Source organism: Pongo abelii, chromosome 3, assembly GCF_028885655.2.
Source record: "Pongo abelii isolate AG06213 chromosome 3, NHGRI_mPonAbe1-v2.0_pri, whole genome shotgun sequence".
In the NCBI taxonomy this organism is placed as follows: domain Eukaryota; kingdom Metazoa; phylum Chordata; class Mammalia; order Primates; family Hominidae; genus Pongo; species Pongo abelii.
Window position 1 is genome coordinate 63,593,820 of NC_071988.2, and position 16,578 is coordinate 63,610,397.

The 16,578-nt window shown below is 40.8% G+C and overlaps 1 protein-coding gene across 1 annotated transcript in view; it reads right to left on the reverse strand.

Moving 5' to 3' along the window:
* Window positions 1–1,833: 1,833 nt before the first annotated feature.
* The window catches only part of TMEM165 (transmembrane protein 165), a 30,162-nt gene continuing 15,417 nt past the window's right edge, over window positions 1,834–16,578 (reverse strand). The window contains exons 2-6 of the mRNA XM_002814783.6: window positions 16,130–16,355; window positions 10,693–10,868; window positions 9,955–10,137; window positions 3,366–3,471; window positions 1,834–2,633 (exon numbers count right to left, since the gene is read on the reverse strand). Coding sequence (XP_002814829.1) covers window positions 2,557–2,633; window positions 3,366–3,471; window positions 9,955–10,137; window positions 10,693–10,868; window positions 16,130–16,355 — 768 coding nt within the window. The 3' untranslated portion in view covers window positions 1,834–2,556. The remainder of the gene's footprint in view (window positions 2,634–3,365; window positions 3,472–9,954; window positions 10,138–10,692; window positions 10,869–16,129; window positions 16,356–16,578) is intronic.

The window sequence follows — 16,578 nt, forward strand, 5'->3', positions numbered from 1 at the left end:
GCATTTCTCAAAAAATAACACCTGCTTCATGTGGCACATAACTTGTAAGAATCACATTTTGGATTTTAAAGAAAGACTATTAAATATTTTAAGATCACTATCAATGACATTTCCCTTTCTTTCATTCAACAATGGAGCCTAATTGCAGTAGCGATTTTTACCTTGTAGCTTAGGTCTGACTAACAAATTCTCAGAGGAATTATGTCCTGCTACAAGATTGTGGCGCCTCAGAATGCGATGCTGTTGTTATTCGCATATGAAGCTAGTAATGGGACCAAGCTACCTGAACCTGAGGTTAGGCGATGATGGTGCCAGCTACTCTCTACGAGGAATAGTCTTTTCTGTTATTAGAAAAAACGGCTGGGCGCGGTGGCTCACGCCTGTAATACTAGCATCTTGGGAGGCCGAGGTGGGTGGATCACCTAAGGTCAGGAGTTCAAGACCAGCCTGGCCAACATGGTAAAACCCTGTCTCTATTGAAAATACAAAAAATTAGCCGGGCGTGGTGGCAGGCGCCTGTAATCCCTGCAACTTGGGAGGCTGAGGCAGAACTGCTTGAACTCAGGAGGTGGAGGTTGCAGTGAGCTGAGATTGCGCCACTGCATTCCAGCCCAGGTGACAGAGTGAGACTGTCTCAAACAAAACGTATTAGTAGGCCAAGCACGGTGGCTCACGCCTGTAATCCCGGCGCTTTGGGAGGCTGAGGCGGGCGGATCACAAGGTCAGGAGTTTGAGACCAGCCTGGCCAGCATGGCGAAACTCCATCTCTACTACAAAAAATTAGCCAGGCATGGTGGTGCACGCCTGTCATCCCAGCTACTCGGGAGGCTGAGAGGCAGGAGAACTGCTTGAACCCGGGCGGTGGAGGTTGCAGTGAGCAAAGATCACGCCACTGCACTCCAGCCTGGGCAACAGAGACTCTCTCAAAAAAAAAAAAAAAAAAAAATACTAGTTACAATTCCTCACTCTTTCTTTATAATAATAATCTACTAAGGCAATATAGACTGTCTAACCACAGAGTTTATCTTAATCCACAGACATTGTTTTCTACCCTTTTATACTTCCTATAGCAGAGAACTACAAATAATACGACCTTTTTCACCAACATGTGCTACTTCTAACTAACTTGGCATTTAAAAGCTACTTTTTAGCTGAAAACCCCTCTTTAAGATCTCCACAGTAGTAGCTATCTTCCTCACAGAGTTACCATGCAGGACAATTGCTGCGTCCTACAGTGCTGGATGATTAACTGGGTTCTTTCGCAATCTCTTCAAATTGCAAACTACATTGTGGACCTTTGTAGTAGCTCATAAACCTGAATTGCTCTGGGTCTCCTATTATACCTCACACAAATAACATGGATGTTTCTGTAGAATTGTCCTTCAATTTAGTGAGGCTATTAATGGGAATGTTACTGCATATGATTCTAGAATATAAAAGGCTGAGAGAAAGCAGCTGTTATGCTACTTGGGTGAAGTAATAGTCAAATCAGAATATACTCAAACGACGGTGACGACTGAAGTTGCTATGAAAAAATGAGGTAGTCTTAGCATAATGAATGACGTTAGGCTCTGGAATTAAACAGCCTGGTGTGACTACCATGTAACCTTTGGTGAGTGAATTTTTTTCTTTCTTAACCTTATATTAGTACCTACTACCTCACAGAACTGTAAGGGTGACGACAGTGCTTTCGAACAATGCCTGGCTCCTGTTTAGCTACTTTAGGCGTATCTCAAGTATCTCAAATATTTAATATGTTAGTGTTTTTACATCAGCTTTAGAAATTGGCCTATCAATACTGATAATTGTATACGACACACAAGGAAAAACAAGCACTGGTCATACCACTTTTATTTATATTGTTATCTATGTTACATTGTTTATTCAATATAGAAAAAATATGAATACATTCATAGTATTCTCTTTTAATTTGGTAATTCCACATTGTCAAATATTGACTGTTTTTATATTGGGTGTCCTACCCAATTAAAAAAAAAAGAGGAAGAATGACCTGGCAGACAGTTCTTGTTGTGCCATGTTATTGATATAACAGTAATATCATATATGTCTCTTTTTTTAAACACCTAATTTTGAAAAGACCAATGATTAAACTACTGCTTACTGGCTCAGGGAAATGTTTTAAGAAATAGAAATTAATTCATTCTTTCCCCAAGAAAAGCTTTAAGGTAAACATCTTAAAACACCTAAGTGATGAAGGAGAAAATTTGTATTCCTTAACAAGGGGTCAGTGCTGAAAGAAAATTGCATGGTAGACCCCACTGTACAACGGTTCTGCACCAAAAGAAAAATGAGGACCATATTAACATAATTATGCTGGAGAGAAGAAAAACCCACACTTAGAAGTCAGGTTTCTTTTAAAACTCCTTGTTACAAATAGAATCAATGAGTATATCTCAGACATAATAATGGGTCAAACTCACAAAATCAGTGCTACAAAATACAGTATTTTTCCATCACTTTTAGTTGTAATGTACACTATGTACAGAAAGATAATATTACCTATTTTAAACTAAATACAGATGAGCAAACAGCTTGTTAAAAACCAGAATCAGGGCTTATAAATAGTGCAGAAAATGCAAACGCCAAAAAAACGATGCCTCCTATGATTGTCACTGGAAGAGAGAGAGAAAAAAAGTCAAATACAGCAAAATTCCTATACCTTGATACTGTACAGAATGAAAAGGGAGCCGATGAGGCAGCCAATTATTCTTCCAATCTATTAAACTAACCTTGAAAACAAATTAGAATCACTTCAACCCCTTTTACATAGCAAGGAACAATACTTAACATGCTTGACTGTGAACACTAAGAATCAGGTTTTTCTCCAGCACTGTTTTGAGAAATGACAGGATTGTATTAAATCCAGGCAGTGCTGGCAAGCAACAGTAGAACTATAACTCATGTTAAAATCCAGTCATAAAAGAAAATGTTCAAGTCTTCTGACTAGCAAAGAGACAATTCTTCCATCTCTAGACCTAACTGTGGCTTCACAGGACATACTCAGCAGAATCAGTACATATGGTCTCCACATGATTCCAGTCTTGTAAGACACATTTTTAGAGCCAAAAACTTCTCATACTTCCAAATGACAATTGTTTTACTAAGATAATATGTTAAGAAGCAACTATGAATTCAATAAAAATGACCTTGTATTTTGCTAACTTCTACACAGGTGAAAAAAGTCCGTATTTGCAATACCAGGAGTAATACCTCTATAAGAGATGGTAGGTAATTACAAAAACCAAGTATACTTCAGCAGCAGAAATTTAAATAATCAAAGCTAACACCCTTTAATCTCTCAGTGATTCTACAATGTTATCTGATTTGTAATTTTCAAAACTTACCAGTTCTGACAGAGATTTTCTGTGCTATCATTCTTCCTCCAATTACTGCCAATCCCGTGCACAGGCAGTGCCCCACAGTTCCACCCACGGCTACACCATAGGGGTCCTGGAAGCAAGCGTCACAGCATTAATTCAAAACCAAGGTGACAACTGCTGCTTGAGAACCATAACAATTCAGAAGCATTAAAAATGGTGGCCAACGATTAAAAAGTATAATAGTTATAAAAATGCAGGTGTATAAATTTATGAAAGGTGTAATGGCTGCTTGAAGGAATACGTACCAGTTATACTTAAGACTAGACCTAAAAGTTGAAATAAAATCCTGATGAAATAAAGCTAATCGAACCTTTCAGCAGTTATTAAACTTCCTTCACAGTCAATACGTAGCACTGCTATGACAAGTGCTAGGGAGGATTTTAAGCTAGACATCCGTTCCCTCAGGTACTGCTTGGTATTATGAGAAACTCAGTCAATCCTTTACAGAATAGTATGCCTCTGCTTCCTGGGAACAGAAACCCTGCCTCAGTGCCAGGAACCAAGGATTTATCCAGTGAACACATGCTACCTGAGCAAAGCAGGCACTCAGATTAGGGGGAGAGGGGTATTTAGTAAAAGTTTCCCAGAAGACAGCCCTGAAGAATGAGCAGGGGGTAGTGAGAATGTGATTTTGTTTTGTGGGAGAAGGAACATGTAAATAGAAAGCAGAGGCCAGCAGTACCAGACAACCAGCTGCAGAGCCCTTCAGCATTTCACAAAAGGAGGTCATGAGGGTAGGTGGGAGCCCAGGTCAGGGAGGACCCTATCATCTTGGAGTTTAAACTGTGTCCTCAGACACTTGTTGGTTTTTAGCTGGAAAGTAACAGAACAGATTTATGCTTTAGAAGTCCACTAGGCCAGGTACAGTGGCTCATGCCTGTAATCCCAACACTTTGGGAGGTTTGAAGCAAGAGGATTGCTTGAGCCTGGCAGTTTGAGACTAGCCTAGGCAACATAGTGAGACCTCATCTCTACAAAAAAATTAAAAATTAGCCAGGCATCCTAGCAAGCACAAGTGGTCCCAGCTGCTCGGGAGGCTGAGGTGGGAGGATCATTTGAGCCCAGGAAGTCGTGGCTGCAGTGAGCTGTGATTGTTCTCCATCCTGGGCAACAAAGCAAGACCCTATCTCAAAAAATTTTTAAAGTCTAGTGGAGAGAAAGAACCAGAGGGGAACAAGACTAAAGGAAGGGTGATCCACTGCGATGCTACAGCAACAGCGCTGGGAAGAAACTGCATTGCCCCAGATCAGGGTAGATGACCGTAGGCAAAGAGCAGGTGAATTTGAGAGAAATTAAGAAGGCAAAATTAACATACCTCCATGATAAATGAATGATAGGCTTTATGGAAAAATATCAGAGCCAAGCATAGTGGAGCCAGCCACTCAGGAGGCTAAGGCAGAAGGATCACTTGAGGCCAGGAGTTCAAGACTAGCCTGAGAAGTACAGCGAGATCCTGTCTCTTAAAAATAAAATAATGGTGCAGTGGTTCATGCATGTAGTTCCAGCTATTCAGGAGGCTGAGATGAGAGGATCACTTGAGCCTGAGTTTGAAGCTACAGTGAGCTATGATCATACTACTATGCTACAAATTCCATCCTGGGTGACAAAGCAAGACTCCCATCTCTTATTAAAAAAAGAAAAATTGGCTGGGTGCAGTGGCTCACGCCTGTAATCCCAGCACTTTGGGAGGCCGAGGAGGGCGGATCACAAGGTCAGGAGACTGAAACATGGTGAAACTCCGTCTCTACTAAAAATACAAAAAATTAGCCGGGTGTGGTGGCAGGCACCTGTAGTTCCAACTACTGGGCAGGCTGAGGCAGGAGAACTGGCTTGAATCCAGGAGGTTGAGGTTGCAGTGAGCTGAGATCATGCCACTGCACTCCAGCCTGGGTGACAGAGTGAGACTCCATCTCAAAAAAAAAAAATTAAGCATGACACCCTAGTTTCTCTTCCACAATTCTTTGGATGAACTATGGTAAGACCAATGTGATTTTTAAAGTTAAGAGTCAGTTGAATCAGGGTGGGCAGACGGTTCACACATGTAATCTCACCACTTTGGGAGGCCGAGGCAGGCAGATCACCTGAGGTTGGGAGTTTGAGACCAGGCTGGACAACATGGTGAAACCCCATCTTTACTAAAAATACAAAAACTAGCCAGGCTTGGTGGCACATGTCTCTAATCCCAGCTACTCGGGAGGCTGAGGCAGAAGAATCGCTTGAACCCAGGAAGCAGAGGTTGCAGCAAGCCAAGATTGTGCCACCACACTCCAGCCTGGGTGACAGAGCAAGACTCTCAAAAAAAAGAGTCAATAACCCTGTTATAGAGAAAGCAGAAAGAGAAGAATGTTGAAGGCATAATCATGAGGGACAAAGGCAGCATTCAAGGAAGGACAGAGAAAGAAGGGTCCACAGGAGAAAGCAAGTGAGGTGGCCAGCCAATCACCTCTTGTAAGGACCAACGGAGGCACCATCGAAGGCCACGGGGAGCTCAAAGCACAACAACGTTCCTGGTGAGGCCAGAAATTGGGTTCCCATGGGCTAAGTATGCAAGGAGAACAGAGCCAAGGCTTATTCCCATCACAGCCAAGCCCTCTGACACTGCAGGAGGGAAAGAGTGGGATTTGCGATGTAGAATTGAGAAAAGGGGCTTTTTTTTTCTTTTTAAAGGATGAGAAAAAATTGGTACACAGAAACACTGCTCACAAAATGGCTGGGAGAAAGGCGAAATCTAAGCATATTATAAGGGTGGGATTCAGAATACAGGAGGGCAGAGGGGGCTGCCACTGTGATGGGTGGGAATGAAGAAAGGGAACTGCTGCTGCTCTGAAGAAGAGAAAGCCCGCTGTCGGGCAGTGTGTGTGCAGAGACAGGAAACTGGCTGAAGCATCCACTGTGAAGAATGGAAGACTGGGACTACATTTCCCAAATTCTACTTGTGTATTATAAACTGCTACCCACGAAGATGGTTCTATTTGAAAGTAATATTTAGGCTGGGCGTAATCTCAGCACTTTGGGAGGCCAAGGTGGGCAGATTGCTTGAGCTCAGGAGTTCGAGATCAGCCTGGGCAACATGGCAAAACCCCATCTCTACAAAAAATACAAAATTAGCCAGGCGTGGTGGTGGGAACCTGTAGTCCCAGACTCGGAAGGCTGAGGTGGGAGGACAGCTTGAGCCCAGGAGGTGGACGTTGAGGTGAGCTGAGATTGTGCCACTGCACTCCAGCCTGGTTGACAGAGCCAGACCCTATCTCAAAAAAAAAAAAAAAGAAAGAAAATATTTAAAAATTCACTAGATTAAGTAAAATAAACTAGTATTTAACTAGTTGCTTTAATACAGGATTTTTCAGTCTTTATTTGTATACTGAGTCGTCGTTTTTTTTTTTTTTTTTTTTTTGAGATGGAATCTAGCTAGCTCTGTCGCCCAAAGTGGAGTGCAGTGGCGCGATCTCGGCTCACCCGGGTTCAAGAGATTCTCCTGCCTCAGCCTCCCGAGTAGCTAGGACTACAGGCATGTGCCACCACGCCCGGATAATTTTTGTATTTTTCGCCATGTTGGCCAGGCTGGTCTCGAACTCCTGACCTCAGGTGACCTGCCCACCTCAGCCTCCCAAAGTGCTGGGATTAAACGCGTGAGCCACCACACCCGGCCCGAGTCTTAAAAAGAAAAAACAAAACACCAGGGATATATTATTTGCCAAATTTGACTCTGAATTTCTTCCTTCCCCCTCACCCTTTTTTGGCCTAGAACCAATTCAAGTCTCAAAGGACACTAGGATTATATGAAATCCAATTTGGGAACATTAAATCATGTTGGAAGCAAAGATAAAACTGCATACTAAAATGGCCTGAACTAGACAACTGCATGGTTCATAAGAAAAATTACCAACAAAAATAGGAATACTAAGGGAACAGGAAAAGACACAACATTTCTGCCATTTAAGAGCTCATTAAATATCCCTGCAGTGCAGTTAGTATGGAAGTGTGGCTAACACTGAATGTGCCATATCGGGGACCGTGCTAGATACCCTGCGTGTGTTATTCCATCTGCAAACCAATCCACAAAGCAGGTAATCCCCATTTTTGGATGAGAAAATGAAGGGAAGTGCAGTAATGTGATTATACAGCAAGAGACTCAAACCCAGTCAGCACGTGCCATACTGCTAGAAGGGACCAGGGTGTCTCGTAGGTAAGGAGCCTCAAGCCTTTCACACGTCACTCTATGGCATAGAGTCTATGCCATAGAGTATAGAGAAAAACGCACTGATTCTGCTGTCGTGATAACTCACGCTGGTAGAACCACTACCACCTCAACAAACTGGTTACTTACTTTTGAGTCCCAACTGGCAATCTGAGAGCCAATAAAAGGCTAGAAATCAAGAAGAATATAGGGTACAGCCATTAAATAAATAAATATATATATATATGTATATATGTATTTTTAAGATAGTGTCTCACTCTGTCACCTAGGCTGGAGAGCAGTGGTACCATCTTGGCTTACTGCAACCTCTGCCTCCTGGTTTCAAGTGATTCTCCTGCCTCAGCCTCCCTAGCAGCTAGGATTACAGGCACCCGCTACCACGCCCAGCTAATTAAAGTGATATTTTTAAACAAAGTTTGTTTTATGAGAATCAAATGAAAATCAGAGTTCCATTTTTTTTCCCAAAATACAGCATTTTTGAAGCTTCTCTGACAAAATAGCCTTTCCCATCTATCTTAGTCCTGGCCTTCAACTGTCTTATATTTTAAACCACAGCCTATAATTAAAGAACTTGTTCTTTTATGATAGTTCCAAGGAATTAGAAACAATCTTAATCTTATAAAAAGAGAATCTGATATAAACACAGATAAGAAATAATACTAGTTAAGATGAAAAAGAGGTTGAAAAGTGGCAGCAGTATTCCATTCCATAACCGTCTCCACGGGAAATCTTAATAAATCCGTGTGAACAATGACAAGTGCCTCATATAAAACCTCGCTATTCCCCTCAAAAGAAAAATTAAAAAATAAAAAACCAATGGGCATGTTTTAAATAAATGGCATTGAACATCTGAAGAAGGCCACAGCCAGCCAGCTTACTCCCTCACACAAGTCACCCGATCTCTCTGGGGGTCAGGTTCTTCATCTGAAGAGTAAAAGCTACAAGATGAGCTGAGGTCTCTAGCTTCCCACTCCAGAACTTAGGATTCTTGGGCTACTTAGGATTCTTGGGCTAAGACTCAACAAAAAGTTCCTACACAGAAACAAACAAGTCACCTAGGCCAGAGCAGTGACTCTCACCTACAATCCCAGAAGGATTATTTGCAAGGCTGAGGCAGGAAGTTTCAGGCCAGGAGTTCAAAACCAGCTGGACAACATGGTGAGACCCCACCCCTACCAAAAAGTAAATAAATAAATTACCCATAATAGCAGTACACAACGATAGATAAGCACTGAAATAAAAATAATGTTTTCATTTCGTTAAGTCTTTTTTGTTCTTTTTATATATTATTTATTTAATTTTTTGAGACAGCGTCTCGTTCTGCTGCCCAGGCTGGAGTGCAGTGGTGCAATCTAGGCTCACTGTAACCTCTGACTCCCCGGTTCAAGCAATTCTCCTGCCTCAGCCTCCTGAGTAGCTAAGATTACAGGCATGAGCCACCTTGCCCGGCTAATTGTATTTTTAGTAGTAGGGGGTTCTCCATGCTGGTCAGGCTGGTCTCAAACTCCTGACCTCAGGTGATCCGCCCACCTTGGCCTCCCAAAGTGCTGGGATTACAGGCGTGAGGGACGGCGCCCGGCCTTCTTTTTATATTTTAAAAGTAAACCTCCTTTAAAAATTTTTCCATGTCACTGAAATGATGTTGAAGAGTGAATATTCTAAGAGCTACACAGAGATTTGTAAACAGTTGAACCAATTTTCTGCTGGATTATTAGGCTGTTTCTAAATTTTTACTAAGTTACAATAATTATAAGTAGTCTGTGCAACACTCAATTTTAGTGTAACAGATGAACCAAAAGCTATACACTTTTTTTTTTTTTTTCCAGACTGGGTCTCCCTGTCACTAAGGCTGGAGTGCAGTGGCGCGAACACAGCTCACTGGAGCCTCAACCTCCCGGGCTCAAGCAATCCTCCCACCTCAATCCTCCTGAGTAGCTGGGACTACAGGTGCATACCACCACGCCCGGCTAGCTACACATTTTTAAGGCTTTAGATGTGAAACACCAAAATGGCCTTCAATAATATTATACTGATTTATATTCTCAATAACTATAAAAAAGTTCTATGATAAGAAAACCAAGCTAAGATGACAAGTACCACGGCATCATCTTGGCAAAACCAAAGGGAAAAGAATGAGTAAAAAGAGCCCAACTGAGCTTGGTTACAAGAATTTCACCTGCAGGTAGCAGGAACTGGGAGGAGGCCAATTTTAGAGAGCAGCAGAATTATCAGATGTAAAACAGTCTTGCCTATGAAGGAATGCTGTGGCCCACTTGAGTGTGTCCAGTGTTTTCTGGAACAAAGTAGTATTAATTACGTTTCATTTTAAACAGTCTCCTCTCAAACATCACTCACCTCTCTAGCTGCCAATACAATTGTAGTTAGTTGAGAGCGATCACCCCATTCTGCTAAGAATGTTAATGTAAGAGCTTGAACAAAAATGGGTGAAATAAAATGCAACCACTTTTTCTGAGGTACTGTTATGCTTGTACCCGTTTCGACATCTCCCGGTCCATTTAAAAGTTTGGTTCGTTGAAACTAAAATAAATAATAAACGAATGAAAGTAAGCACAGGAAGCAAATCAAAATAGCACACAAATCACTTAATTTTTCTAAGTGTTTAAATTCTATGAAATATGCTCCAAAAAAACTACGTTTATGTGACCTCCAAACCTCCCCTCTGAACCACTGGTCTCACACAGCAACAAATGCTATAGTCTCAATTCTTCCGTTTCTCCTCAGCAGAACGAACCAAACAGTATTTACTGCTCTGCTCACTTACTATCCTAGACACTACGGGAGAAACATGTAAAATTATAAAATACAGTTCCTGCTTTTCAGGAGCTTATAATCAACCTAATTAAGGAAATTGATTACCTGTGTTCAGTATTCATCTGTCAGCTTCCTTTCTCTACTACATTCACACCAACCCCAAGTCAGATCACAAACAGGTATAAGAAAAGAACAAAGCAAAAGAAGCTATTTTTGTGTAGCCCCGCATATCACACAGATGGGGCCACTGAGAAACCTCTGTAGAGTGTTTATTCCTAGTTGAGTGCCTTTTTGGTCCAGATCAACAGTGCCATGGCTTACTTCTTCATCTTTCTTCTTTAATTCAGCTTGAACTTCTTCCAGTTCCTCTTGACCCTCATCAGGGCTCATCTTTAAGCCTTCCCGAAGCATTCTAATGCCAAAAATGGCAAATAATACAGTTGAAACATAGTATGTATAGACCCTGGGGATGACTGTGGTGGCATAGCCAAACAAAACTGGAAAAAATAACAACAGTATGTTTGTTAATCGAGTGTGTATCACCACCAACTAAAGGAACAGTTAACTTCAGAAACAATAATTTATCACTGTTAAAAGAAAAATGGTTCACATTAGAAGCTAATCTAGTATGTAATAAACTCAAGTATTTCCAGATCTTTCTCTCCACCAATAATAAACCATTAGGTCTAGCCCAGGCCTAACACAGCTTACTCAGAAGCCAATGGTCCAGTTGAAGATGGCACATCTTCCTGAGAGATGTTAAGTAAGATATTGAACTCCTTTCCAGGCATGTTCAGTCAGAGGCTGGCTTGCCTTATGTTGTGCAAGGCACAGTACCTGGGGTAGAAGTTAGCTCTGAGGCCCTCTCAAGAGCTGAGATTTTATAACTGGGAAGTCACGCCACTTGCATAGTGGTATTTCTTCATCACAAATCTTTGAATTACAAACTTCTAGTGAAGAATCATGACAAGATTCTCACATAGCAAGATTCAAACTCTGCTCCTTTGTAACTATTTAAAATAAGTACATTTTATGAAAAAAATCTAAAAATTTCTTATAATATATATTAAAGTAATGTTACAACAGGCTCACACATTCAGTTCCACTCTTTCCCACTGATAAGGAAAGACATCTGTGTAAGTTATATAAAAAATGATGCCTGGAACTATATCAAGAACTCAAATCCTAATGGTGAAACACAAGTACATCAGTAATACTAATTCAGTAATTAAAACTTAAAAATTTGGCTGGGCAAAGTGGCATAATCCCAGCACTCTGGGAGGCCACGGTGGAAGGATTGCTTGAGTCTAGAAGTTCAAAACCAGCCTGGGAAACATAGTGACACCCTGTCTCATAAACAAACAAAAACAAATATGTAAGGAACAGAGGACACGACCATACGTATAATAAATACAATTACTCTGGCCAGGCACGGTGGCTCATGCCTGTAATCCCAGCACTTTGGGAGACTGAGTCGGGTGGATTACTTGAGCCCAGGAGCTTGAGACCACTGGTCAACATGGCAAAATCCTGTCTCTACAAAAAAAATACAAAAATTAGCCTGACGGGGTGACACACGCCTGTGGTCCCAGCCTACTTGAGGGGCAGAGGTAGGGGGATCACTTGAGCCCAGGAGGTCAAAGCTGCAGTGAGCTGCGATCATGCCACTGCATCCCAGCTTGGGCAACAGAGTGAGACCCCATCTCAGAAAAAAAAAAAAGAAAGACAGAAAGAAAGAAAAATACAATTACTCTTTAATTCACCAGCTCTTTTTATAAAATGGGTGCAACACTTAAAAATCTGCCTGAAAATTAAATGTATAACCTGTACGTAAATAATTCCCTACATTACAAAACTGAAAAGATGTTAAAATCATGGTTAGAAATGTAGCAAACCTATGTTTGTGTGCACATCTGTATTTAAATTATTGTGTGTGTGTATATGTATGGATGTAAATTTGTATATATGTATGTGTACACACAAGACACAAGCATATATTTTCTAGCTCTGTCCACTGAAAAAGACAAGAGGCAAAGACATCTCAGTAACAAGGAACTCAGTAACCTTGCACCTAGATCTTGGGTTATAATACCATTCTCCCCTAAAAAGCTCCTCAAAGCTCCGCTGAGAAATGGCCAGTTCCAGGACTGGGCAGAGCAGGTGCATGATCAACCTGTAATATCTTGTTGTACTAGAAAGTGAGGAGCAAAAACAAATGGGAGCATGCCACAAAGACACAGGACACAGTTTGGAGAGGCTCTCACTGCCCTAACATCGGATAATTTAATCAGCAAAACAGTTAAATAATTAATTATAAACCACTGAAAAAAGGAATCCATGAGTTTGTACTGCTAGTAAAAAGACAAACAAACGGGAAAGGAATGAGAGCTCTTGCTGGCAGTAGAATACCAAGGCTCACTGGTGAATAGGCAAGAAGTATTAGAATTAAAAGCATCATTTTGCAAGCATCAAGGAAAGATTTAATTATGCAAGAATCATCAATTGATGCAAAATCTTTGGAGAAATTTTGATGAGGAAGAGGGTATTTGTACTGTCTTTAAGTATATCCCTACAGATTAGATATTAGTTGCAAGGGAAGACAAAGACAACACAGAAAAGAAATACTGACTGGGTCACCAAAATTAATGTCACCAATGAGGAATAAATGGACACCATGTGCTTCCAGATAAGACATTCTTGGAGAGACAAAGTATCACCTATGCAATTTTCTAGTCAGGAATGCCTACCTCAATCTAACCATGAGGAAACATCAGACAAACAAAAAATGGGGAACAGTCCATTCCTGGGGTAGGGGGAGGAGGGATACACTGTATTCTCCCAAAAAAGTTGATGACAGAAAACATTTTAAAAAAAAGGCTATGGATATATTTCAGATTAAAAGACTAAAAAGATAATAAATAACTAAATGCAATATCTGACCTAGACCAAAGGGAAAAACACTGATATAAAGGACATTACTGAGGGGTCGGAGGCAAGGGGAGGGAGAGCATTAGGACCAATACCTAGTGCATGCAGGGCTTAAAACCTAGATGATGGTTTGATGAGTGCAACAAATCACCATGGCACATGTATACCTTGTGTAACAAACCTGCACGTTCTGCACATGTATCCCAGAACATAAAGTATTAAAAAAAAAGTGGTTAAATCTATAAAACTAAATAAAGCTGTAAAAGAGAAGGAAGATGTAGAAATAAAGACATATGATTTAACAGTTGAGGCAAAATAATAACATAAAGACTGTTAAACCCACTTAAATTACATAAAACTGATATCACAAGTGAAATATTTAATAAATTTTATGTCCTTTCTTTTTTTTTTTTTTGAGACAGAGTCTCACTCTGTCACCCAGGCTGGAGTGCTGTGGCACGATCTCGGCTCACTGCAAGCTCTGCCTCCTGGGTTCACGCCATTCTCCTGCCTCAGCCTCCCAAGGAGCTGGGACTACAGATGCCCGCCACCAAGCCCGGCCATTTTTTGGGATTTTTTTTTAGTAGAGACGGGGTTTCGCCGTGTTAGCCAGGATGGTCTCGATCTCCTGACCTCGTGATCCGCCTGCCTCAGCCTCCCAAAGTGCTGGGATCACAGGCGTGAGCCACCGTGCCTGGCCTATGTCCTTTCAAAAAACAAGAAAGGACATTAGGTCATTGAAAATTAAAATATGGATGACAGATTCAAGTACTGTATCAATACATAATATATATTAAATGTTGTGATTACATGTGTGCATTATGTCGCTTATAAATAATGTATGTATATGTACACACTATAGACAGGTATTTAAACAATGTGTATATACACACATTTACAATTTTATTTAGATAGAGTACAAATGCTAAAACAAATGGGATAAAATGTTAACAACAGGTGAATCTAGGCAAAAGGTATTTAAGTGTTCTTCGTACTATTTTATTTTTGCTGCTTTGTAAACTTAAAATTATTTCTATAAAATGTTTAAAAATTGTAAAATGATGGGCCAGGGGCCAGGCGCGGTAGCTCACGCCTGTAATCCCAGCACTTTGGGAGGCCAAGGCAGGCAATCACTTGAGGTCAGGAGTTTGAGACCAGCCTGGCCAACATGGTAAAACTCTATCTCTACCAAAACATACAATAAGTAGCCAGGCGTGATGGCACGTGCCTGTAGTCTCAGCTACTTGGGAGGCTGAGGCAGGAAAATTGCCTGAGCCTGGGAGGTGGAGGTTTAAGTGAGCCGGGATCATGCCACTGCACTTCGGCCTGGGTGACAGAGCGAGAGTCTGTCTCAAAATAAATAAAAAGATAAATAAATAAAAATTTAAAAAATAAATACAAGGTAAAAGAATGGGCAGGCACACATACTTATAATATCAGTACACTGGGAGGCTAAGGTGGAAAGATAGCTTGAGCCCAGGAGTTCAAGATCAGCCTGGGCAACACAACCAGACCCTGTCTCTACAAAAAACAAAAAATTTAGCTGGGCATGGTGGCATGAGCCTACGGTCCCAGCTACTCAGGAGGCTGAGGTGGAAGGATCACTTGACCCCAGGAGTTCCAGGTCTCAGTGAGCTATGATCATGCCACTGCACTCCAGCCTGAGTGATAGAGCAAGACCCAGTCTCTAAAAAAAAAAAAATAAATAAATAAATAAAAAATAGCCCTATCATCTCATTAAGAGATGTATTTCCAATTTTTTAAAATGATTATTTAAATTTGTAATATATTCTCTTTGAGTACTAATAACTATTAACAACTCAAGTCATGGAGTTAACACTTGAGAGATTTACTAGGAGAAATTTACAATATCTTTGAAAATTCAATGATATTAAATGCTTATTTTTATTGCAGGCAGATATGATGGGGTGATCCATACGTATATTTCTTTAGGCTCGTAACGTGAAGCAGTGAGGGTGGACAAGGAAGAAAGAAATCTGTAACTGGTTTGTCATCGATTAGCTGTAAACACCATCGCACTTGGACCAGCTTTGTAATAAATTTTGAAGCAAAAATTTATAATCATTAGAGTAAAATTAAGGAAAGTAATGAAAATATAAATTATAGGAAGAAAGAAATGAAAATTTCCAACTGTTAAAAAAGTATATTCACATTTGTTTTAAAGGAATGATGGTGATAGTGGGTATCAAATTGCTAATGGTATTTAGAGTCACTGGGTATATTTTAAAAACACCCTAAGTCTCTTTTTTTTTTTTTTTTGAGATGGAGTCTTTATCACCCAGGCTGGAGCGCAGTGGCGCGATCTTGGCTCACTGCAACCTCTGCCTCCTGGGTTCAAGCGATTCTCCTGCCTCAGCCTCCTGAGTTGCTGGGATTACAGGTGCACACTACCATGCCCAGCTAATTTTTGTATTTTCAGTAGAGATGGGGTTTCACCACGTTGGTCAGGCTGGTCTCGGAACTCCTGACCTCATGATCCGTCCACCTCGGCCTCCCAAAGTGCTGGGATTACAGGCGTGAGCGACTGTGCCCAGCCCTAACTGTCTTACTTTATACAATATAACAGAAATTAGATCTTTGCAATTCCTTAAATTTAAGATGAAAAATTTTAGACAACTATGCGAGAGGGGGTACAAAATTATTTTAGAGGCTACACAAGGAAAGGATACACAAGGAAAAGGTTGGAAGACCACAAATATGGTGTAAGCCAAATTCCCATATGACTAGGTTAATGACTCAAGGACTCCACGTCACACAACATGTTTTCCCTTTAATTCAGCGAATTCATGAGGGGGAAAAGCACACTCACCTGACAAGCATGTCATTAGTCCCAAGGCAAGCATTGCACCAGCCAGCACGGTCAGGCGGTTATAGCGCATTGCCATGATGGCTGCTATAAAAAAGGTCTTATCACCCAATTCAGATACAATGATAACTGATATGGCAGCGACAAATGCATGGATAAATCCCAGATTAGTTTGGGTAGCAGGATCTTCTTTATTGGTATGAACTGGAGCTGCTGGTGTAAATATTTTCTGGAAAAAAAAAATCAGTTACTTCTTAAAATCATTATTCAAAATTATTTTATTTTGCATGTAAATAAGATTTAGTTTTTTTGAAAATTTTCTTGTCACGGTCATTACACTTATTTACTGTCTAATCACTCTGAAAGCCATCAGTAATGACAGTAACCTCCGATGATGGTTGCTACAATTTGAGTATCCCTTACCTGAAATGCCTGGGACCAGAAGTATTTGG